At 42.7% G+C, this 26,614-nt stretch overlaps 1 protein-coding gene across 4 annotated transcripts in view; it reads left to right on the plus strand.

The window, feature by feature from the left end:
* The window catches only part of LOC135225738 (dolichol kinase-like), a 403,642-nt gene that overhangs the window by 328,912 nt on the left and 48,116 nt on the right, over window positions 1-26,614 (plus strand). For all 4 annotated transcript variants that reach the window (XR_010317080.1, XM_064265131.1, XM_064265132.1 and 1 more), the window contains one exon: window positions 13,711-13,964. Coding sequence is in view for 3 of the 4 variants with exons in the window: in XM_064265131.1 (XP_064121201.1) it covers window positions 13,711-13,964 (254 nt within the window). In the remaining variant the exon portion in view is untranslated. The remainder of the gene's footprint in view (window positions 1-13,710; window positions 13,965-26,614) is intronic.

Raw genomic sequence — 26,614 nt, forward strand, 5'->3', positions numbered from 1 at the left:
GAGCCGCATCTACCGGGTCGACGTATCCTGTCGCCTTGCCTCCGGGGAAGATTAATAATGCCAACCGCTTTTCTCCAGATGTAGGGCTGTCCCTTAGCGGCGTTTTCCCAAAACCGCCGACCCAGGCCCGCAGGGTAGCCAGTGCGGTATCCCTTACTGCCGGCGCCTGGAAGAGAGGGCGTAGTTTAGATTTAAGAGTCACTTAAAACTAAAACTTAAAGTATAACTTAAACTAGATGCCTTAAGTTAAAGTAAATGATGAAAACTTAAGCACTAAAATAGAAGCGGAGCAGCTACTGGAGATGGAATACTTACCCTTCCAAAAGCTGGCTCACAGATCGTAAACATATGGTACACGTCTCATGGTACCAGACCTGGATGTCCCCGTGCGGAGTCGCGCATGGAGCATGGGACCGGCAAACTTCGTGTCCACATGGGTCCTGAAGTGTGGCGGAACATCCCGGATGCTCACAGTTGGTGGCCTGTAAGTGGGAAGACACATGAGTATCTTAAAAAACATCACTTACAGACTAAAGGACAGAACTCCGTTGCATGCCGGAGCTCGGAAAAAATTTGGGCATAACCCCTCCCTGCATCGCCTGAATAGGCTATAATCCCGGAGAGATCCGGTAAAACATGTAAGGGAGGGGGGGATGGTTTTAAGGTACTTAAGATAAACTTATAGATAACTTAAACCTAAAACACAAGCGAACCGGACTAAGTCCAGTGCGTAGCGGAGTGTAGTAACTCAGCAATACGGTAAGGTTAGCAGAGACCCACTGTATGCTCCGGTCCACTCTACTGGGTGGACTAACATCTTTCCGCTGGATACCAGGACTCCGATCAGGAAGGAGCCCTAGTAAGGTGGGAAAGGCGAGAAGACATACAGGCTCGAGCTAGCCCGGAGCGACAAGGTAGCGCGGAGGGGGGGAAAGGCCAGCACCCCCCACTACGTACCACCCGGCCGGACCGAGAAGCCGGAGAGGTCGAGACCAGTCTGGGTCTGTCCCGACTCCCTAGCCCCTACCGCCTGAGGGGAGGAGGGAGGGAGGCAGGACTCGGGTATGCGGAGCGAGCATGGGCAGACCGACCCACCCCCGCCCGACTCTATGGAAGAGCGGGAGGGGGGGGCAATGGGCAGAGCCGACCCACCCCCGCCGACTCTATGGAAAGAGCGCGGAGGGGGGGAAGTGTGACTGGACAGGCGTCTGGCTGTCCCGTGATCACGAAGTGACCACGAGGCGGTAAGACCAAATACGACAACTAAGCTAGGACAACCAAACTGATCAGAGAGATGCTATCGGGAAGCAAACTGAACTGAAAAGCGTAGCATATAGGCCCACTGGGCCAAACCAACTGATCAGAGAGATGCTATAGGGAAGCAAACCGAACTGATGAGCGGTAGTATAGGCTCAATGAGCCAGGACCTAGGCTAAGCCAGACCGCCGCCTAACTAACCTAACTATAGCAAAATACACAGTATAAATAAATAAAAATGAAAGAAAGAAAGCAATATAGCAGGAGAAAAAATCCAGGAGTGTACGACTAAAACCCGAAGGCAAGTTCTTACCACCTCAAAGCTAGTCAGAGGCCGATACTAAGAACCTGGACTAGGGTCTGGATAGAAGAAGCCTACATAAGGTAAAATCCATGCATGCATGACAACCTGAGTAGACCGTACCCTAAGTAAAGCGGATAATAATATAGAGCGTACATAAATAAGGGATGTTCTAGGTATGGGAGACCAAGAACGAACCCACCACGAGGCAGAACCATGCTGCCATGCTTCCGACCCGAGACCGTATTTATACCTAAAAAACGGCAAATACTGTCTCAGGGCCGGAAAAAAACCAACTAACCGTAAATACTGAGTAACTTAACTTAGCTGCTGCGATAGCTGCACGCTCCATTATAGATAATCCAATGAAGGGCACAAAAAACACAGAGAGAAAAATAACACGTGTGACTCGTGTGCGCTAACTGAAAAGGATGGCCACCAGAGGCGCAGCAGTCGGCAGCATGGGATGGAGTAGTAGTAGTACGAGCTGCTCACTCTGTGGGTCGGCTCCCCTCTTGGAGGGTTTTTTGTAGTGGGAGATTTCTATTGGCATTTGGCTCGTGGTAGTGGTCTCACTCGCCTAGTGTTCATACCGACACCCTCCTGGAGGGTGAGCGAGTCAGTTATACTGACCTTTTTCTTTATTTTATTTATTCTCTGGTATGTGTTAGTACATTTACCCTAGAAATAATAGATTAAAGGATATTTTCGCGCAGCGACACGAGCTGAGCCAGATGTAATGTTTAGTCATAGTTAGAGCAAGATTATGCCCTCATGTAGTTCAGTGTTTAACCCTTAAACGCCGAGCTGGTATTTTCGAAAGTGTCTCCCTTATGCCAGTGGTGTTCGGGATTGAGCGCCGAAGCGGAAAAAAGTTTTTTTTTTTTCAAAAAATCACAGCACGCTTAGTTTTCAAGATTAAGAGTTAATTTTTGGCTCCTTTTTTTTGTCATTGCCTGAAATTTAGTATGCAACCATCAGAAATTAAAAAAATATCATTATCATATACTATAAATATTGGAATATATGACAGCGCAAAAAAAAATTTCATATATATAATTGTATACAAATTGCTCTGTGAGCAAAACAATTAAAGCTAATGAGTTAATTATTTTTTTCGTTGTATTGTATACTAAATTGTGATGACTTTGGTATATAAAAATTGTAAAACGATCAAAGCAACATAGAGAAAATATTATCACAATATGATGCATGAATTCGTAACGTGCAGACGTAAAAAAAAAAGTTGTTTTAAAAAATTCACCATAATTCAAAATATTGTGCTAGAGACTTCCTGTTCAAAACTGATAAAAGCTACAACCATGAGTTATTTATTTTACTCTACATGAAATTGCGCACATTTCCATATATAAAACTTTATGTAACGGCTAATTTTAAATGGTGCAAACATTACGACAATCGCACGAAAAAATTTGTGATTTTTCCGGCAGAGTTACTGCGCGGACATAAGGAAAAAGTTTTTTTCAAAAATTAACCATAATATATATTGTGCTAGAGACTTCCAATTGTTGCAAAATGAAGGTAAATGATTGAATATTAATAGAATGTAAGAGTTTTAGCTTACAATTGCGTTTTTCGACCATTTCGGTCGAGTCAAAGTTGACCGAAGGTTGAAATTTTGACACTTATCGTTATTTATATGAAAATATTTCAAAACTGATGAAAGCTACAAGCATAGGTTATTTTTGTTGTATTCTACATGAAATTGCACACATTTTCATATATAAAACTTTATGTAACGGCTAATATAAAATGGTGCAAACATTACGACAATCGGACGAAAGAATTTCTGATTTTTCTGCAGAGGTACCGCGCGGACGTAAGGAAAAAATTTTTTTTTTTCAAAAATTCACCATAAATCGAAATATTGTGCTAGAGACTTTCAATTTGTTGCAAATGAAGGTAAATGATTGAATATTACTAGAATGTAAGAGTTTTAGCTTAAAATTGCGTTTTTTTATCATTTCGGTCGAGTCAAAGTTGACTGAAAGTTGATTTTTATACATGCAACTTACCAGGCAGATATATACTTAGCTATAGACTCCGTCGTCCCGACAGAATTCAAAACTTGCGGCACACGCTACCGGTAGGTCGGGTGATCTACCATTCCCGCCGCTGGGTGGCGGAATCCCGACCATTCCCGTTTTCTGAGCCAGATTTTCTCTGTCGCTGAGGCCGGCAACAACTGTTGTTTGGTCTCTCCTGATTGGAATTCTGCTCATTTGCCGAGAATTGGTTGGACTCATTTGGTGAGTACTCTTGTTTATTCTCGGGATTGGCATACGCTTATTTTGGACTGGATTAGGACTTGGATTTGGTTTTTTCTATTAAGATGGCTGAAGTTAAAGTAACACCTAAGTTTAGGGTTTGTGCAAGGGAAGAATGCAGAACTAGGTTGTTTAAAGCAGAGGTAGATCCTCATACACTTTGTAGTAAATGTAGAGGGTCTGAATGTGCGTTTGATAGAACTTGTGCTGAATGTGAAGGGCTTACGGAGCAAGGATGGAAGGATTTAGCTTCTTATATTAAGAAAAGAGAGAAGGATAGAGCTAGGAAAGCGTCAGCTAGAAGCTCGAGTAGATCTTGTTCTTTTGAGCCTGAATTAGAAATTAACAAGCTAGATGATGTTTCTCCCATAACCTCAGCCCCTTCTCCCTGTGTTGAATCTAAGGATTCATTTTCAGAAATGGAAAAAATGAGATCCTCGATCAGGGAGCTTCAGGAGCAGCTTAAAGCTATGGAAACACAAGGTAAGAGTGTCAGTGAATACAGTGACCCCAGTGCAGTGGAGGGGGCGTCTGATCGGCTCCGCATTGCTCCTAGGCCTAGACCGCTTCCAAACTCCCAGGACCCAGGGGAGGAGGAATGTCAAAAGCCGCAGGGAGGATGTGGAGCATCCCCAACGATCAGGCGTCCCTTCGGCAGACCCTGAAGTAACGACCCAGGCTGCCTTGGATAGCCGTAGAAAAGGCATCCTGGAAGAGTGTTTTCTGCGTCGGACTCCTCCTCGTCCAGGCGTGGATGGAGCTCTGCTTCGAAGTCTCGTCCTCTGAAGAGATCGTGGGTAGCGCCGAAAGGAGAACGCTTTTGATTCAAGCCCAGAGCGATTTCCAGAGGATTTTCCTTCGACTAGTAAGAAGGCGAGAAGACCGTCTCCAGCGCCTCAAGATCCGACTAAGCTTTTCCTGCTTAATCTACAGGAGCAAATATCCTCCTTGGTAGGCGCTCTACATAAGGATTCGTCTCGAAGGAAAGACTCCTCCCTTCCAGTGAAGAGATCGAAGTTTTCTTCTCCTGGTAGGAGAGAAGTTTCTCACTCTAGCAGGCGCTCGTCACCGGAGAGACTCTCTCGTTCTCCCTTTAAACGATCCTCTCCTATCTATAGGAAGAAGTTCCCAGCGGTAGCCGCTCGCAGAGCAAGCGATCAGCTACGTCTCTTAGGAGAAGTCAGGAGTCGGACTCCTCTTCTGAGGATCAGGATAGGCGTCAAGAGCCTAAGAAGCAGGAGCTTTTTAGAAACATAGAGTTGACAGAGCCTAGTAGGCGCCAAGAATATCACAGGCGTATAGAGCCTAACAGACGACCAGGAGTCTTGTGAGAGGCGTCAATAGCCTACCAGGAGTCACGACAAGCGCCAGGAGTCAAGCAGGCGCCAGGAATCAAGCAGGCTTCAGGAGTCGAGCAGGCGTCAGGAGTCGGGTGGAGGCGCCAGGAGTCTAGCAGACGCCAGGAGTCGAGCAGGGGCGGTCAGGAGTCGAGTAGGCGCCAGGCTCCTTGTACGAGCTTAGGTCAGAGTAAGACCCCTTCGCACTTTATGAGTTCTTCGGAGAGTAGGAGCCCTTCACCTGGTAGGAAACAGGTTCCTGAGAGAAGATCTCGTGCGTTTAAGAACTCTGTTGCGCCTTGTAGTAGCAAGGATTTGTCACACGGACGACGTTCTTCTTCGTTTGACAGAAGTCCCTCGACAACTAAGAACCGCTCTTTCTCCGAAAGGATCCCCGACAGCCGGAGACTTAGAAGAAGTCTCGGATGAAGAATTACCAGTGGATGTAGTAGTCTCTGATTATAAGAGATTGTCCTTGTTGTTGTTGCAGGAGTTCGGGGATAAGCTTCAACCAGCGGATCCGCCCTCTCCAGGATCTTTGCTATCAAGCACGAAGTCTCCAAAAGCATCCTCATTTGTAAAAATGCGTCCAGCCCTTAGTATGAAAAAAGCGTTCAAAGGATTTGGAGAATGGCTTAAGAATAAAGAGAGGCGGGCAAGACTGTTTTTTCATGCCTTCCTTCAAGTTGACGGGTAACCTGGAAGATGGTACGATACCCAGGAACCTATGGGCTTAGGACTGCCTTCATCGGCAGACGCAGATTACGCTTCCTTAGTAGATTCTTCAAGGAGGCGCGCTTCTACTATCAGCAAAAGCTACTTGGGGGATGTGTGAACTGGACCATCTACTAAAGGGACTCTTTAGGACACTCGAAGTATTCAATTTTATGGACTGGGCTTTGGGAGCCCTTGCGAAGAGAGCCCAAGATCCGAATTTTGTCACTATGGACGAATTATCGAGTGTATTATCGTGTCTGGACAGAGCGGTGATGGACAGTTCGGTGGAAGTGGCTGCTCTTTTTGGATCGGGAGTTTTGAAAAAGAGAGCAGTGTATGGGTCTTTCCTGTCCAAAGTCAGTATCTCCTCTACAGAGGTCGGCCTTGCTATATTCGCCACTTTCAAACCACCTTTTCCACAGGACACGGTGAGGGATGTAGCAAAATCATTAGCTGGAAAAGCCACACAGGATTTACTGACACAGTCAGCAAAGAGGTTCAAGCCTGCTGTTCCTTTCTTTTCAAAAGGAAGGATAAAGCACCTCTTCAGCAGCCCTTTCGAGGAGCCTCTTCCTCCTCAAGAACCCCTTTTAGAGGTAGAAGACCGGATACCAGAGGAAGACCTTCCAGGAGACCTGCAGGGAAGGCAAAATGAAGAAGAAGTCCTCCAGATAGCGGTAGGCGCCAGACTGTCGAACTTTGCCAGAGTCTGGGCGAAGAGAGGGGCGGACAGCTGGACCCTCTCGATCCTCGAGAGAGGGATACCTCATCCCCTTCAGGGAATATCCTCCCTTAACAAGAACTCCAAGGGAGTTAACAGCGAGATACAACGATCCTGTCAAGAGTCAAGCCCTCCTGCAAGCAGTAGAACTTATGTTGCAGAAAAGGGCAATAGAACCGGTTCAAGATCTCCATTCACCAGGTTTCTACAACCGTCTATTCCTGGTACCAAAAGCCTCGGGCGGGTGGTGGAGGCCGGTTTTGGGACGTAAGTGCGCTGAACGTCTTTGTGATAAAGAAGAAGTTCTCGATGGAGACCTCTTCCTCTGTACTTTCTGCTCTTCGTCCAGGGGACTGGATGGTATCCCTGGACCTTCAAGATGCATATTTCCATGTGCCAATTCATCCGGCATCAAGGAAATACCTAAGATTCATGTCACAGGGAAGAGTGTTTCAATTTCGAGCGCTTTGCTTCAGACTTTCGACGGCCCCGCAAGTCTTCACGGGTATCCTAAGGAATGTGGCGCATTGGCTACATTTAGAAGGGATCAGAATCTCGATGTATTTGGACGACTGGCTAATACGAGCAAAGTCGAAGCAACAGTGTCTGGAGGACCTTTCGGTAACATTAAAGATGACGCAGTCATTGGGACTCCTAGTCAACCTCGAGAAGTCCCAGCTGAATCCCAGCAGAACATAGTTTATCTGGGGATTCGGATGGATTCTCGGGGTTTTCTAGCGTCTCCGTCAACAGAGAGAATAGAGCGCTGCCTTACAAAGGTGTCAGGATTTCTAGGGAAAGAGCATTGTTCTGCGAGGGAGTGGATGAGTTTGCTGGGAACCATTTCCTCTGTTGGAGCAGTTCCGTTTTCCCTAGGGAGACTGCACCTAAGACCCCTTCAGTATTATCTGAAGGAGAACTGGGATCAAAGTTTCCCAGGACCTCGAAGAGTCATTCAAGATAACGGACAAGGTCAAACAAGATCTTCGGTGGTGGTTAGACCCGAAGAAACTCGGTCAAGGAATATCCTTGCACATAAAGAGCCCTCTCCGAGCGTTGTTTGCAGACGCATCGGACGTAGGGTGGGGAGCAACGTTGGATTCGCAAGAAGTGTCGGGAACCTGGGAAGGAGCTCAGGTGTCCTGGCACATAAACAAAAAGGAACTGAAAGCCATTCACCTAGCTCTCTTGCACTTTCAGAACAGATATTAGGATCGATCATTCAGGTCAATTCCAACAACACGACAGCCCTAGCAATATATCAGGAAGCAAGGGGGAACTCATTCATTCTCCCTTTACGAGACAGCGAGGGAGTTGTTGCTTTGGGCGCAAGAGAAGCAGATCTCTCTTCTAACGAGATTTATTCAGGGAGAGAGAAATGTTCGAGCGGATCTGCTAAGCAGAAGAAACCAAGTGCTCCCCACCGAATGGGACTCTCCACCCTCAAGTGTGCGATCAGTTATGGGGGTTATGGGGAAGGCCGAACGTTTTAGACTTGTTCGCAACCAACTGGAACAAGAGGTTGGAGAATTATTGCTCCCCCATCGCAGATCAAGAGCAATAGCGATAGACGGTTCTCCTCATGGATTGGAAGGGAATAGACGGGTACGCTTTTCCCCCCTTCAAACTGGTAGGGGAAGTCATAAGAAAGTTTGCCTCCTCAGAGGGAACGAAATTAACTTTGATCGCTCCCTTTTGGCCAGCCCTAGATTGGGTGACAGAGTTGCTGGAGTGGATAGTGGATCTTCCCAGATCGCTCCCTACTAAGAGCGATCTTCTCAAACAACCCCACTTCGACAGGTATCACAAAAAACCTCCCCGCTCTAAGTCTGACTGCCTTCAGACTATCGAAGGACTCGTTAGAGCGAGGGGGTTTTCTCGCGAAGCTTCAAAAGCAATCGCAAGAGCCAGGAGACCATCCACATTACGGGTGTACCAGTCGAAGTGGGAAGTGTTTAGAAGATGGTGCAGGACGCATGAGCTATCCTCTTCCAGTACCTCTATAACCAGACATTGCAAATTTTCTTCTTTACCTTAAAGAAGAAAGTGTGGCCTAGCGGTATCTACGATCAGGGTATAGAAGTATGCTGGCCTCGGTGTTTAGGCATAGGGGTCTGGATGTGTCGGACAATAAGGATAATACAGACCTTATTAGGTCTTTCGAGACCTCAAAAAGTCAGAATAATAAAAATCCCAGTTGGAACTTGGATATAGTGCTGCATTATTTGATGTCTGAAAGATTCGTACCTTCCAATAATTCTTCTTTTAGGGATTTGACGAGGAAGTCTCTATTCCTGTTCACCTTAGCCACGGCAAAAAGGGTGAGTGAACTTCAAGCGTTAGAGGGCAGAGTGGGGTTTAAGAAGGAGGCTGCAATTTGCTCTTTTAAGCCCTCTCTCTTAGCCAAGAACGAAAACCCATCAAAACCGTGGCCTAGAAGCTTCGAAGTGAAGGCACTCTCTTCTCTTACGGGGAAGAAAAGGAGAAGACCCTTTGTCCAGTAAGAGCGCTAAAATTTTATTTACAAAGAAAGTCTCTTTTGGGAGGTACGCAGGAAAGTCTTTGGTGTTCGGTCAAGGATCCTACAAGGCCAATATCAAAAAACGCCCTTACGTTTTTCATTAAAGACGTTATTAAGGAAGCGCATCTTAAATGTGGTGAAGAACAATTTAAACTCCTCAGGGTAAAAGCACACGAAGTGAGGGCCATAGCAACCTCAATGGCTTTTCATAAAACGTGGTCCTTTCAAATCTAATTGAATCCACGTATTGGAAGTGTAACTCAGTGTTCGCCTCTCATTATCTAAGGGATGTGAGAGTTACTTATGAGAAGTGCTTTTCACTGGGAGCATATGTGTCCGCGGATTTAGTGCTGGGAGGAGGAGCTGAGGTTAATCCTAATTAGTTAGGTTATGTAATTTTAACAGTATGGTGTTTGGTTTTCATGGTTGACTGAAAGAGGGTATAGGAAGAACCCTTTTCAGTTCTTAGATTTAACATGGTTAGGAAGGTCAGGTGGTCGGGATTAACTTTTGGTCTCCTCGTTGTGCATTATGTAAAGCCTAAAGCTCTGTCATGTAAGAGGGCTAGCCCCCATTGATAAGATACAGGTCAGGCTCTGCCATGTAAGCGGGTAAACCCCATTGGTACGATCCACGCAGGTTCTGTCGCGTAAGCGGGCCTAGCCCCCATTGACATGATCCAGAAGGGCTGTTCGGTCATAGGTGGTTTACCTCACTGAAGCTCTTGAGGCAGGCAGACTAAATGACAGTAATCATGAAGTCTTCAGCCCAAACAGGTAAGAACCAAGGATTGATATCCTTCAACAATTGTTGTTTCCCCCCGTTATTAGAATTTTTTTTTTTTATATATATAGCTGTCTCTCGCCCTCCACAAGGGTGTCAATCAGCTAAGTATATATCTGCCTGGTAAGTTGCATGTATAAAAATGATATTGTTAAGATACAATAAAGTTTTATACTACTTACCTGGCAGATATATACGATTAAGGGCCCACCCAGCCTCCCCTCAGGAGACAGGTGTAAGAGAAAATTGGCTGGCTAAAGGAAAATCGGGACCATGGGTCGGGATTCCGCCACCCAGCGGCGGGGAATGGGAATGGTAGGATCACCTGACCTACCGGTAGCGTGTGCCGCGAGTTTGAATTCTGTCGGGACGACGGAGTCTATAGCTAAGTATATATCTGCCAGGTAAGTATGTATAAAAAAAAACTTTTATGTATCTTAACAATATATATTTTGGCAGTTATCGTTATTTATATGAATATATTTCAAAAGTGATAAAAGCTACAACCATGGGTTGTTTTTTGTTGTATTCTACATGAAATTGCACACATTTTCATAAATAAGACTTTATGTAACGGCTAATATAAAACGGTGCAAACATTACGACAATCTGACGAAAGAATTTCTGATATTTTTGGCAGTTACCGAGCAGACATAAGGAAAAAGTTTTTTTCAAGAATTCACCATAAATCAAAATATTGTGCTAGAGACTTCCAATTTGTTGCAAAATAAAGGTAAGTGATTAAATATTAGTAGAATGTAAGAGTTTTAGCTTACAATTGTGTTTTTTTACCATTTTGGTCGAGTCAAAGTTGACCGAAGGTTGAAATTTTGGCACATTGTTATTTATATGAAAATATTTCAAAATTGATAAAAGCTACAACCATGGTTTTTTTTTTTTTGTATTCGACATTAAATTGCGCATATTTTCATATATAAAACTTTATGTAACGGCTAATATAAAATGGTGCAAACATTACGACAATCAGATGAAAGAATTTCTGATTTTTTTGGCAGAGTTACCGTGTGGACGTAAGGAAAGTTTTTTTTCGAAAATACACCATAAATCTAAATATTGTGCTTGAGACTTCCAATTTGTTGCAAAATGAAGGTAAAGGATTGAATATTACTAGAATATAAGGGTTTTAGATTACAATAGCGTTTTTCGACCATTTTGGTAGAGTCAAAATCGACCGAAGGTTGAAATTTTGGCACTTATCGTATTTATATGAAAATATTTCAAAATTGATAGTAGCTACAACTATGGGTTGTTTTTTTGTTGTATTCTAGATGAAATTGCGCACATTTTCATGTATAAAACTCTATGTAATGGCTAATATAAAATGGTGCAAAAATTATGTCAACGTGACGAAATAATTTCTGAGATGTGTGTCTGATGCCTTTTAGTGTGAGAAGAAAGGAATTCACGCATGCACGCCTGCATAACGCTTGTAAACAAAACAACAGCTTGATCCGTGAACTCCCAGCATCCCTCAAGGTGCATGATTCAAAAGTTTTCACCAAGTAAGACTTTAACTATTTTTCTGCGAATTTTAAAAAAACTTTTTTGCGTCGACGTATCATACGTCAATTAACCCTTTAGCACCGATTGGACGTATTAAACGTCAACATAAATTGTCTGTCAGGTGCCAATTGGACGTATGGTACGTCAATAAAAAAAGTTTTTTAAAAATTCGTGGAAAAATACTTATAGGCCTACCAGCCAAAAACTTTTGAATCACGCGCCTTGGGGGATGCTGGGAGCTCACGGATCAAAGCGTTGTTTTGTTTACAATCGTTACGCAGGCGTGCAAGCGCGAATTTCTTTTTGATCTCGCACTAAAAAGTATCAGTGACACATCTCAGAAATTATTTTGTCACTTGACGTAAGTTTTGCACCTTTTTAAATTAGCCGTTACATGTAGTATTATATATGGAAATGTGTGCAATTTCATGTACAATACAACTAAAAACCATCCATGGTTGTAGCTTTTATCAGTTTTGAAATATTTTCATATAAATAACGATAAGTGCCAAAATTTCAACCTTCGGTCAACTTTGACTCTACCAAAATGGTCGATAAACGCAATTGTAAGCTAAAACTCTTATATTCTAGTAATATTCAATCATTTACCTTCATTTTGCAACAAATTAAACGTCTCTAGCACAATATTTCGATTTATGGTGAATTTATGAAAAAAAAAAACATTTTCCTTATGTCTGCGCGGTAACTCTTCCAAAAAAAATCAGAAATTTTTTCGTCCGATTGTCGAAATGTTTGCACCATTTTAAATTAGCCGTTACATAAAGTTTTATATATAAAAATGTGTGCATTTCATGTAGAATACAACAAAAAATAATTGAAGGTTGTAGCTTTTCTCATTTTCGAAGTATTTGCATATAAATCACGATAAATAGAAAAAAAAACACGTTCGGTCAACTTTGACTACCAAAATAGTCGAAAAACGCAATTGTAAGCTAAAACTCTTACAGTCTAGTAATATTCAGTCATTTATCTTCATTTTGAAACAGATTCGAAGTCCCTAGCACAATATTTAGAATTATGGTGAATTTAAAAAAAAACTTTCCTTCCCATAATGCGTACGTCGCATTCTCGTAATATTTGCTCCGTTTCATATTAGGTGTTTCATAGAGTTTTATATATGATAATGTGCGCAATTTTATGTAGAATAGAACAAAAAATAATTGAAGTTGCAGCTTTTCTCATTTTCGAAATATTTGCTTATAAAAGAAATATATAAAAAAATTTGACATTCGGTCAACTTTAACTCGTCCGAAATGGTCGAAAACTGCAACTGTAAGCTAAAACTCTTACAGTATAGTAATATTAAATCATTTATCTTCATTTTGAAACAAATTGGAAGTCTCTAGAATAATATTTAGATTTATGGTGAATTTTGAAAAAAAAACATTTTTTTACGTCCTCACATTACGAATTCATGCATCATTTTGTGATAATATTTTCTCTGTGTTGCTTTGATCGTTTTACAATGTGTTATATACCAAAATGATCACAATTTAGTGTAAAATACAACTAAAAAAATTTAACTCGTTAGCTTTAACCGTTTTGCTCACAGCGCTATTTGAATACAATTATATATGAAATTTTGTTTTTGCACTATCATATATCACATTATTTATATATGATAATGATATTTTTTTCATTTCTGATGGTTGCATACTAAACTAAAGGCATTGACAGAAAAAGGAGCCAAAAATGAACTCTCAACCTTGAAAACTCAGCACACTGTGATTTTTTTAAAAAAATATTTTTTCCACTTCGGCGCTCACTCCGAGACCCCCTCAGCATACAGGAACGATTTTTATTATACCCCTTCGGCGTTAGGGGGTTAAGCACCCAACAGACGATTTTCGTCGACATTTAATACGTCCATACGTCCAATAGGCGTTTAAGGGTTAAGCAAAGAAATCTTGGTTTTTTAAAATGATTTTTGTTTCGCAGTTTCTTGTAATGTAGGGTGAGACATTAGTCACTTGCATGAGCACAAAAAAATTTGAAATTTTTTAACCAACCTTGTGTTGTGTCGGTAATATATTAAGTAGAGTGCATTCTTTTCCAACCCTCTCCAGTTGACACTTTTTGTCTTGCAGAGAGAATTTCTTGTTAAGATTAACAGTTTGACACTGTAGACTAGAGTGTAAGGGTTTGAGTAATTTACAGATATTACAATCATTGATGATTATATATAGAATAGAAATATATTTAAGCATTTTATGCTTTCATAAGTTGTATTTCCATTTCAGATTGCAGTTCTGGTACTCACTCTCCATGTTTTTGTCATACATAAGGTAGCCGCCTTAAGAACGCCAAGAATGTTCTTACCAAGCCTGTGCATTAGTGGAGTACTTGGAGCTGCATTGTCCTCCTTAATATTAAGGAAGTGGGTCCCCCTTTGGCTTCTAGATGTGATGTCATCCTCCAGCATAAGAATGTCTTTGCTTATGTGGTGGGGTGGCCTTGCCTTGCTATCTGTTTTAATTACCGTGTTGGCAAGAAGGTAAGATGCTTATTGCAAAATTGTATTTGTTAGAATTTTGTACCTAGAGGTTTCTCCTGTAGTGGGATATCACAGCACACAGTAGGCTATGCATAAGTATTTTTGGAGCAGCATTTCAGCCATCCCATTTTGTTTTTTCTGCCTTAGCTGTCTGATTTCCTTTGCTTTGCTACAGTTTTCTCATTACTTGAGAACAAAATTTTCTAGCCAGCTCCATGAGTAGAAATATGATTCAGTGGTCTCATTTAACTATTGCATAATGATAGTAAATTGATGGTTTCAGATACTTACCTCAATAATGAAATTGAGGCTAGAAGAAATGTGCACATTTCCTTCAACTACAAGTAGAAAGTTAAGGCTAAGGTTTTAAAATTGAAAAGTTACATGACTGCTGTTCTTGTGTGCTAAGTGCATCCATCAGTCATGCTGTCTCTAAACAAGTGAAGGTCAGTGAGCCTCCTACATGATTCCCACTTCATTGCACTTGCTAATTACAGTCAATATTGATACAGTATTCCCCACATATAGAAAACTTTTTTTTCTCTATATAAACCTTAAGATGTCAATGCAGTAGCCATTACCATATTGGTAATGTTAGTAAACTTCACTGACACTCACTACAGTCCATAGTAAGTCATTTACTGTCTTAACTTTCTCAGGTTGTGAATTGTATACAATTTTCATCTGTTAATGAATAATCCTGTGCTATTCCATCTTTTTTTAAAGCATAATCCAACAGTTTTTCATGTAGTAGCAGTCTTCTTCATCCCTCACTTCAGTGATTGTCCTTAATGTTTATCTTGAATATTTTTTCTTGTTCTTTTTTACTTAACTGTCTTGAGAGCTTAACTAAATGGGAATCTCAGTAATCAAGGTTACTGCTTCCAGAATAGTATATGCATATTATCTCTCTTCTCCCATCCAAGGACATGTAGTTTATGAAGCAACAATTAAGCATTCAGCTTCACAGTGTTTGGGTTACTTTTCACTTCTCTTGGAGAGAATTCTCATTTCAGGTTGTTCACAGAAATTCAGTATCACCAATCTAATTTGACAGTGTTGTGCCTTGGACATAGAAAGAAATTTTTTGTCCATAACATTTTCAGTTTGTGCAGTTTCACTTTTTAAAGTTGCAATTCATTAGATAACTAGTACATATACACAAGTTCAAAAATTGTGGCAATATATGAGAGGGTCAAGCCATGAAGTCTTGTCCCTTGTCCCTTGTGACATTATGTACCATTCAGAAGTTGGATCAAGAAACTTTCATGCTAGCCCTTCATTATACCTACTTATTTAGGCAACCTGTGATGGGAGAGGCTAGCCTTAGGGTGGATGACACCAGTCTAAAAGTGGCATCATCATCTGAAAATTGTTGTTTCGCACATAAAATATGGATGCTCAGGACATTATTATGGAGAGTTACTGTTTATAATTTTTTATAAGAAAGCATTTGAACCAGTCTTATGAGTTGACTTTTTACTCAGTAGTCTGGTCAAATTACATAGTATGCCTGTAATACAGCAATAACTTGGGAACTTTGGAGTTTTGTTTTGATGTATGAAGTCCTTCCCGTAACTCATAATTTGTTCATGACACTTACCTTTCAGATATATATATATATATATATAGCTGTATTCTCCGAAGTCCGACAGAATTTCAAAACTCCCGGCACACGCAGTGGTCGGCCAGGTGGTTAGTACCCATTCCCGCCGCTGGGAGGCGGGTGTCAGGAACCATTCCCATTTTCTATTCAGATTTTCTCTGTCGTCGGTGCTGTAAACAACTGTTTCCAGTACCTCCGCCTAGGATTTTGGATAAACTCTTTGTTCACTTGAGTATTTGATTGTCTCTTGGTTTTTTGAAATTTGCTTGGTGGATTGGCATACGCGATTGTGGTTTTTCATTGGATTTGGTTTTGGATTTCTCCAATATGTCTGGATCTAGTTCAACTAGTTTTAGTGTGTAGCGTGCTAAAGTGTAAAGTTAGGCTACCGAAGGCTTCGGTGGATCCTCATACAGTATGCACGAAATGTAGAGATCATATTTGTTTGATGAATGATAGGTGTAAAGAGTGTGAAAGATTGACTGAAAATGAATGGAAGACTTATGATTCGTATGTTCGTAAGCTTGAAAGGGATAGAATCATAAGATCTTCCTCCAGAAGTGCTTCTGTAAAGAGTCAGGGTAGTAATTTGCATTCTAACCCACCTGTAGAGGTTGTTACACCTAACCCTGTGTATTTGCCTTCGGGCAATGAAGTTATACCTTCGGAAAGTATTGCCCTTTCTTCCATCATGGAGTTGATTCGTGCACTAGAATCGAAAGTGCGTGCATTGAATACCACAGTGAAGTGTAGTGAAAACATTAGTGCCCCTAGTGTAGTGGAGGGGGCGTCAGATCGGTCCCATAGTGCCTCTAGGAATAGACCTCTGTCGGACTCCCAGGACTCAGGGAATGGACATGTCGAAAACCGAAGGGGGGCTACGGGAAATTCCCACCGGTCTGACGTCCCTTCAGCAGATCCTGTGGACGCTTCCCAGGCTGCCGAAGCGTGTGAACGAGCTCGGATATTGAAGGAGTGCTTTTCGTCCTCCGAGGCGTCCTCTCCTTACCGGGGATGGAGCTCTCAGAGGGCCTCTCACGAGGAGAACGAGATTGACATTAGATGTCGCACAGGCGGCCAGCGTCTTTCTCGTCCTCTTAGGAGAGGTTTTAAGGAAGGGGACGCTTCACGTCCTACTTCTCGTCCTGTTGTTTCATCATCACCCGAACGCTTCGAAGACTTGACTCCTAAGAAGAGATGCAGGACGTCCTCTGATGAGGACGCTTTCGAGAACTATCGTCGCCCTAGAGTTCAGAGGAAGAAGAGGGCTTCCATTCGCCCTTCTTCGCATATGATGAGTCCTTCTCCTGTACGCGGAACTTCACCATCTAATGAGACTCGTGTGCAGTTGCGTCAACAATTGTCGTCTTTCTTCGCAAGGAGAGAAGAGGAGCCCCAACAGCGTAGAAAGGATCTTTGGCTTCCTGTTAAAAGATCGAAGCAACCCTTGTCAGCTTCGCCTCGTTCCTCAGCCTCCCCTTCGTCGTCCTCTTCTGGATTCTTCAGACTCAACTGAGAGCACGCAAGTGCTTCCGGAGAGAGAGTTTCCAGAAGCGGGGGGGGGGACAGAAGCGTTAGATGTCGCACAGGCGGCCCTCGCTTTTGTAAGGAGGTTGAGAACTTTCAAGAGAAGCTTCGTGATGACGTTCGCCAGACTTCTGCACCAACTCGACGCTTCTATCATGAGAGAGCCTACCAACGTCAGAAGTATCAGGACGTTCGAAAAGGCTCTAGGATTCCTTCCCTTCAAAGAAAACAATGTTTAGACTATGTTTCTGATCTTACCCCTCAAGAAAGAGAGTATTGTATAAATATCGACGGGAGGCTCGTGGTTTAGAGTATGAGAACTCTCGACTCTCGAAAGGAGGTCGTAAGACTCACCAGGACGCTCGAGAGGACGCCCCGATGCAAGTTAAGCGTCCTAAGCGAAGTTTTAAAGACGCTCGACGTCCATTAGAGCAAGCCCCGCTTCAGGACGCTTCTTTACTGGATAAACGTCTTATAGACAATAAAGCGCAGTGGGATCGAAAGCTTTCATTGAAGGACGCACGACTTCCTGCGAGTCCTAAGTCTCACTCCCTTAGCAAGGGCACTCGGGATGACGCTAGACGCCCGACTAATCGGGATTTTCAACCTAGATCGGACTTCTCTCCCGTTCAGAAAGATAGACGTACTCCACTGCGAGGAGCTCGACAGGAACCCCGCAAGGAGGCTTTTGAAGAACCTTTGCCTCTGATTGCTTTGAGAGACAAGTCTTTACAAGAGAGTTTCAAGGTTTCAAGGACAACAGCGAAACATTCGCGCATTGTCTCGTCTATTCCTCCAGCGGATAGAGGCTCTCCTTTACGAACAGAGCCTCAAAGTGTAAAGGCTTCTTGCTCAGCTAAAGAACCTTCGACCCGTCAAGATCAAGGACATGGTAAAGGATTTATCTGTGAACCTGAAGGAGAAAGCGACACAGGATTTGCTGTCTCAATCATATAGACTTCCTGCGCCGCAATCCTCTTCTCGAGTAACTCAAGTACCGAAGAAGAATTTTAAGCCCTTTCGTGGCAGAGCACCATCAAGAGCTTCTACTCGAGGAAGGGGCTTTGCTAGAGGCAGAACCCCCGCAAAACCCAGGGGGAAGAAATGACGACCTTGCCCTTCAGGCACCGGTGGGAGGGAGACTTTCTCTCTTCGCAGAGGCTTGGAGAGCAAGATGGACAGACGCCTGGTCCCTCGAGATTATAGAGAAGGGATACAAAATTCCCTTTCTCTCCATACCTCCATTGAGCACGAAGCCTATAGACCTGTCACCATCTTATCAACCACAGAAGCAACAGATTCTTCTCGATTTATTAGATCAGATGATCGAGAAAAGAGCCGTAGAACGAGTGCTCTTGACAGATTCCCCAGGCTTCTACAACAGGTTATTCCTGGTTCTGAAGCATTCTGGGGGATGGAGGCCTGTCCTAGATGTCAGCAGACTGAACCTTTTTGTGAAGAAAGAAAGTTTCAAAATGGAAACATCACAGTCGGTCCTGGGGGCCTTGAGACCAGGGGACTGGATGGTGTCATTGGATCTCCAAGACGCTTACTTCCATGTCCCCATCCATCCCCGGTCCAGGAAGTTCCTCAGGTTCATTTTAAGAGGACAGGGTCTTCCAGTTCAGAGCTCTATGCTTCGGACTGAGCACAGCTTCCATGATTTTCACTCTTCTCATGCGGAACGTGGCAAAGTGGCTTCACCTCTCGAAGATACGACTCTCCCTCTACCTGGACGACTGTCTCATACAGTCGTCATCTAGAGCAAGGTGTCTGGAGGACCTTCAGACTACGTTACTGTTGGTGAAATCCTTAGGCCTCCTGATCAATTACGAAAAGTCCCATCTGACCCCAACACAGTCCATCGTGTATCTGGGGATTCAGATGGATTCAGTGGCTTTTCGGGCTTTGTCCATATATGAAATTGTTCATAAAAAATGCTGGCAGAGAGTCATAAGCAGGTAACTGGGCCAGACCAGAACCTACCACCAGGAAGTTGGCCTGAGGAGCCTGGTTCAGGCCAGCAAAGCGGTTATCGTGATCCAGTACATGATTAGAGAGGTCCTGGATGGACTGACCTGATTGGTTGATGCTATCGGAGAGTTGAGCAAACATTTGCTCAAATCTCGTACCAAGCGATCCAACCATTTCTCCTACTTGTTGTAGAACTCCTGCCGAAAAGGTAGCGGGGTCAAAGGCACTAGATGCTGTGATCCCGGCAGAAGTCACCAGGGGAGTTCCGGCAGCAACAGGGGAGGGTGCTGGCTCGGCTGGAGCGCAGACCTTCTCCTTAGAAGCTTTGCTTCTAGACCCTCTCGAGTGTGAAGGTTCTGATTTACCCTTCACTGCTCCGGAGTAGGAAGCCGAAGACTTGCGTGAGGAGGAAGACGACATCTTTTTGGGTGTCGTCTTCTGGAGGGTCTTCTGTTCTCTGTGTCCCTTTACCTTAGGGGGCACAGAAACAGCAGGCGTAGGAGTAGGGATCTCAGATCCCGTAAAGCCTTGGAAAGAGGAGGAGGAAGGAACAGGGGAAGAAGATCCAGGTGCGCCCAAGGGAAGCCCTTGAGCGCCCGAAGCACCTACCTCGACTAACAAGTCCTCCGCACCTACCGTCATTGGCTCTACGTTTATATCTAGGGTGGCGACGTCCGGCACAATGTCCTGGCCCAACACGCTGACGAAGGCTTGCTGCACCTGCCGTTGGATCGAGGCTATCGCCGGGGCTGCTGTGGCGGGGTCTACGTAACCCGTTGCCTTCCCTCCGGGGAAGATCTGGACAGCCAACTTCTTGTCCAGAATATAGGGCTGTCCTTTGGCGGCGTTCCTGCCGAAGCTGCCCACCCATGCTTTCAGGGTCGCTAGGGCGACCTCCTTCACAGCAGCAGCCTGAAAGAGAGGACCAATGTAGTCCTTTATGGCGGAGCTCTAGGTTAAGAACGAAGCTTATAACCAAGACTTAAAACTAAAATATATTGAACATATATGATGGAGGAAGTAACTATCTAGATATCTACTTACTCCGTCCAAAAACTGACTCACGAGGTCATAACATATGGTGCATGCCTCGTGGTGCCAGACGATCAGGTCGCCATGGATGGTGGCGCACGGGGCGTGGGTCCTGCACACCTCGTGGCCACAGGGGTCCTGAAGAACCGCATTACAGCCCAGTTCCTGGCAGTTGGGAGCCTGTAAGTGGAAAGATACATGAGTATCGGTGTTACACACTTACAGTCTATATACGTACTCCGTTGCATGCCGGAGCATATAAGTTATTTTAAAACTAGTCCTCCACCGAAATATGTGTGGGAGCTAGGGTGTTCTGGTTGCAGTCTCCGGTGTACACCGGGGACGGAGAAAAGAATCAACCAGAAGGATAATACAACCCTAGCGAGGATAGAGAGAAGAACCACGACGGAGAACGGAGGAGGTTGTCAAGATTAAACTAACAAAGATACAAAAGGAGCATGTATACTCCATACAGGTAGTAAGACATGCCTCCCTTCCGACTACTAGAGGAGTGCTCGGGTAAGGAAGCAAGCGCCCCTCCGGTAGCGGAAAGAAGGTAGTAGTAGGCAAGCTTCTAGGACCACTGGGTAAATCCCACTCCGGTGGCTGGCGAAGCCAGCTCTTTACCCCCAACAACCGAAGGGGCCCCCGGCTAATGAGCAGGGGCTCCGTCCGTTGGTGGTGGGATAGAGTGAAGGGGGGGAGGGGGAGGAAGAGCGAGCGGGACACGCCGGAGAGGACCGAAGCGGTCGGAGGGAGGGATGGCCAACCCCAACCCCCTTCCACGCCGGAGCTCCCCAGAGCCTGAGGCGAATAAGTGGTCCCCCAGTCTCCCAGCTGTCCGGACCTCTCAGGAGCCCCCTCGAGAGAGAGAGGGAGGGAGGCGCTCACGCGGTTGTTATGACAACCGTAGTGAGCCCGGCCAGACCCCCCCCTTACCGTGCGGAGGGGGGGAAGGGAACTGGGTAGGGCGCCCAGAGGAACACATGATCAAAGGTGGACCAAGAGGTGATACACAGCACAACCACTAGACAAGTGACCACATGAACCCAACTGTACCAAGGGTGAATGAACAAGTAAAAGTAATAGAAGTGCCGAGGTACTGGACGCCCTAACAGCTAGCCTAACACAGAAAAAAAATAAAAAAATAAAAAAATAAACACTAGATAATAATCATTAATAAATAAACACACACATCGTAAAAGGATGGAAGGAACACACGAGTGAGAGAGAAAGAAGTCCAGGAGAAGACAAACCGTTCCGAAGAACAGTCGACAACTCGAAGCCAGCCGTAGCCGATGAAGAGCAAAAGCTGGGATGCTGGACTAGGGAAAAAACACTGTAGCCCTAAATACCTAAACCAGAGAGATATCAAAAGGTATGGGCTGTGAATTCCTAAATCCTATAATACGATGCAAATAAATAGAGTAACACGTGATAAGAACCCATGAAAGGAAAAGAAAAGATGTCCCAGTATGGAGGACTGGGAAATCTTAGCAAACACGAGGCGGGCCCATGGCCGCCACGAGTCAACCGGGTGACCGTATATAACCTAAAAAATGGAAATTACTGGTCCCTGGAAGACAAAAATACAAAATCTAAACCTTTCGGGTACTTAACTTAGCTGCGGCAATAGCTGAACGTTCCATGATGAATAATAAATCCAAGAGAATGAGAACAACACAGAGGAAAAATTTCACGTGCGTCGCAAACGAGCTAATAGAAAAGGATGACCACTAGAGGCGCTGCAGCCCACGTGGCGTGGGTATTGGTAGTAGTAGCAGACGCATTCACCTTTGGATCGGCTCTCTCAGGTGGGGGATTTTGATGTGGGAAGTTTCTAAAATGGGGCAAAGGAGGCTCGTGGTAGTGGTCTCACTCGCCCTGTTACCATACCGACACTTCTTTTATAGAGTGAGCGAGTCAGTTATACTGACATCTTCTTGAATTTATTTTTTCTCTGGTATTTATTAGGTTATTTACCTTAGAAATAATGAACTTAAGGATTATTTCACAGGGCGACACGAACTGAGCCCAGAAATATATATATATATATATATATATATATATATATATATATATATATATATATGTATGTATGTATGTTTTTATATATATTATGTAGATTATATATAAAAAATATATATATATATATATATAGATATACTATATATATATATTATATATATATATATATATATATACTATAGTGTCCCCCCGTATTGAAGGGGGATGGGTACCAGACACTCCTCTGTGAATAGCATGAACCTGCGAAATAGTTAGAACTCCCCCCCTCAAAATGCTTATATCTGCCTATCTTGAAAGTTCAAATACCAAATGTATACTTAATGTATCATCCTACATCAACTATACCATTGAACTGGTATTATTAATATCATTTCAAAGTCATCTGAAATGTTTTACCATTAGAAATATATAAACAGCCAATAACAGAGAGATAAAGAGAGAGAGAAATTAACTCTTTATGATATCAAAAGATTGAAATGAACTTCTATAGGCAACACTTCTTCCCCTCCCATAAATACATATATCTTTTCCAGAGAAGAGAGAAAGAGGGCTGAAAAAGTATCTATTTGTCTGTCTATCAATTCTTTTGCTGAGAGAGAGAGAGAGAGAGGAAGAAATAGAAATACCAAATGTATACATTTATGTAACATCCTACATCAGATTTACCTTAAATTATTATCATATTACTGTAATAATCTTAGAGATTGTATTAATATAATTTCAAAGTAATCATAAACATTAATACCCTTAAAGGTATATACATACATACATATGTACTTCTAACACTTGCAGCAGAGAGAGAGAGAGAGAGAGAGAGAGAGAGAGAGAGAGAGAGAGAGAGAGAGAGAGAGAGAGAGAGAGTTACCACCATGACATATCTTGTGGAGAGAGAGAGAGAACTGTCCTTACAGTATTTAAAATAGTAAAATGGAAAGATTATTGTACTTAAAAATACATATGAATTTTGTAATTACAGTTATAGTATTATTATTATACATATTATAGTATTATTATTGGAAAATATTAATAATAAACTTATTACATACATGTACCATAAAATGATCTCATCTCAGAGAGAGAGAGAGAGAGAGAGAGAGAGAGAGAGAGAGAGAGAGAGAGAGAGAGAGAGAGAGAGAGAGAGAGAGAAATTGCATAAAACCCATTAAAATCGTTGACCATTGTGTGGCACTGTTCCCCTCACTTGTCACATTACTTGACATATTTGACAGCTTCCTGAGCTCGAGCTTCTCTGGAGTTGAGAGAAGGTAGGGAAATGGATACAGAGAAAAACGAAGGAAAGAATTTTCATTTGAAATTATAGATATATTATTATTATTATTATTTGAAAAATAAATAATAAAAATAAAAATTCTCTCATCTCAGTGAGAGAGGAGTTATCCTTATGTAAGTGAAATGGAAAGGTTATTTTTATCTCTTTGAAATACTACCACATACGAATTTTATATTATTATTATAATTATTATTATTATTATTATTATTATTATTATTATTATTATTATTATTATTATTATTTGAAGGTAGGAGACCCTCTCTCAAACATGTTTTGTTAAAGATGATGGCAGCATCAGTGGAATTGATTTTATATATGGTCTTTTCAATTCTTATTATTCTCTTCTCATCAGGGCTGATATTTGCTAATAGCTGGCCGATGTTCATATCTTGGTTAAAGAAATGTTTTCTAAAAATACTAATTTATTGTTATGATAACAAAAGTGGTTAACAAATCTTAGTCTAAGGGCGTAATGGAATTCCAACGTTTCCAACCGTATCATCATCGGTTCATCTTCAAGGAAAGGTGAGCGTGAACTGATCTGATTGGAATGGGGTCGTTCGGCGGTATTTATTGTGTCCCAGGTGCTCTGTCTGATGGGCGCTGCGTTTTCATTGGCTGAACAGAGGATTAAGTCCCTGAGTCAAGCCGTCTTGCAGTGGTGGAAGCTCGCACTGCTCTTCGCGTGCGGACGCTGGAGACTGGGAGCGTAGTATTGGGCAGGGGCACCTGATTGGTCCGTTCGGCCGGCAGGCGGCGCCCTACGTGCCACCGTCGGAAGGAGTGAAGTCTCTTGAGTGGTGTTGAGGCTGGGTATCTCCTTCCCGATGTGTAGGGCCTCTAAGAGGCGGAGGCGACGGTGGTCTGCCGCCTTATCGATAATACCAATATTAGGAATAATGTCCTTCCGAGTTATCCTGGTATTGTGGATGTTTTTTGCATGGTTATGGATGGCGCCTTCCTGAGCGTGGCAGGATATCCTCTTGGAAAATTGCATCGTTGTCATACCAATGTAGGCCTCGGGGCATTCCCGGACAGGGCATTTGTATTGGTAGACAACGTTAGTTTTCTTGAGAGGGTCCTGCATCACGGGGGCTGGGTTGTTTTTCATAATCAAGCCACTAGTCTTCTTGCTTTTATAGTAAATGATCAATTTCACTTTTTTCGCAGGGTCTGTGGGGGAGACGTTCCTTTCTATGATGTTACGAAGGGCTCGCCGTCCTCTTTGTATTTCTTGTGAAATACTCCCTTGTAAAAGAGAGTGACGTCTTCAAGGGTGGCGGGGCGAGGCTCCTGCTGGTACCACTTATCGATGTTTCTGCGAATGGCTTTTTCGATGTCCCGGTTGGAATACCCGTTGTTAATTAGAACTTGGGCAACACGTTCTAATTCAGTGTGCATGTCCTTCCACGAAGAGCAGTGTGAGAGAGTTCTCTTGATGAAGGCGCTGATTGCAGTGCGTTTGTATCTCTCTGGACACTCACTCTCGCCATTCAGGCACATGCCCAGGTTCGTGGGTTTCGTATGAAGCCATTCGCAGAAACATCGATAAGTAGTACCAGCAGGAGCCTCGCCCCGCCGCCCTTGAAGACGTCACTCTCTTTTACAAGGGAGTATTTCACAAGAAATACAAAGAGGACGAGCGAGCCCTTCGTAACATCATCGAAAGGAACGTCTCCCCCATGGACCCTGCGAAAAAAGTGAAATTGATCATTTACTATAAAAGCAAGAAGACTAGTGGCTTGATTATGAAAAACAACCCAGCCCCCGTGATGCAGGACCCTCTCAAGAAAACTAACGTTGTCTACCAATACAAATGCCCTGTCTGGGAATGCCCCAGCGCCTACATTGGTATGACAACAATGCGATTTTCCAAGAGGATATCCTGTATGTATAATATGTTTATTAATATTTTCAAATGATAATAATAATAATAATAATAATTGTAATTACAAAAATCATGTGATAGTATTTCACAGAAATACTACAATAATCTTTCCCTTTCACTCTTTCAAAATAAGGATAACTCTCTCTCTCTCTCTCTCTCTCTTCTCTCTCTCTCTCTCGTACAGAGATGTATGTTTTTTGCATGATAAAAAAATGATTTACTAATTTTCAAATATCAATATTAATGTAAACAGCAATAATATCAATTCATTAAAGAAAATACTAAAGTGAATTAGTAAGATTTCGTTTATAAATTAAAAATTTATGTAAGAATAAAGGAAATCCCAGTCTTCACGCATCTTTCTTTCGAACTCCAGGTACCAAACTGAGGACCAACAGCTGTCAAATATATAAAATAATGTGACAGGAGCGGAGGGAGTCTCTCTCTCATCTCTCTCTCTCTCTCTCTCTCTCTCTCTCTCTCTCTCTCTCTCTCTCTCTCTCTCTCTCTCTCTCTCTCTCTCTCTCTCTCTCTCTCTTTCCTGAGATGAGAGATTTTTATGGTACATGTATGTATAATAGGTTTATTAATATTTTCAAATAATAATAATAATATATAACTGTAATTACAAAAATCATATGTGATAGTATTTTAAAGAAATACTACTGTAACCTTTCCATTTCACTCTTTCAAATATGGATAACTCTCTCTCTCTCTCTCTCTCTCTCTCTCTCTCTCTCTCTCTCTCTCTCTCTCTCTCTCTCTCTCTCTCTCTCTCTTATTGGCTGTATGTATATATTACTAATGGTAAAATGTTTAAGATGACTTTGGATTGATGTTAATAATATCATTTCAAAGATTAATACAGTAATAGAATAATGGTTTAAGGTATACTTGATGTGGGATGACACGTTGGCAGTGTAAGCATTTTCAGAGGGGGGTTCTAAGTATTTGTGAATTCTAGCTATTTGTGGGGGGTCTGGTTCTGGTATGCATCCCCTACAAATATGGGGGTTCAGTGTATAAGTATTTTTATAGGGTTTTTTGTGTTTTAACTGTTGAAATAGTCGGTTCTAAACGTTTTTAGAGGGGTTTTAAGTATTCGTGGGTTTTGAAACCATAAAATCATTGTTAAAATTTTTAAAGGTCAACTTTTTCTTGTATATTAACGCACTAAAAGGAATGACAATAAAAAACGGTCCTAAGACATACGTATTCCTTCAAAACTGGGCAAAGATCCAATGTAATATTCGTTCATGTAAGTGAAAATGGTCACAGGATAAATTGGACTAGCAGTTCCGTAA

This window comes from Macrobrachium nipponense, chromosome 13 (genome assembly GCF_015104395.2).
Source record: "Macrobrachium nipponense isolate FS-2020 chromosome 13, ASM1510439v2, whole genome shotgun sequence".
Classification (NCBI taxonomy): Eukaryota; Metazoa; Arthropoda; class Malacostraca; order Decapoda; family Palaemonidae; genus Macrobrachium; species Macrobrachium nipponense.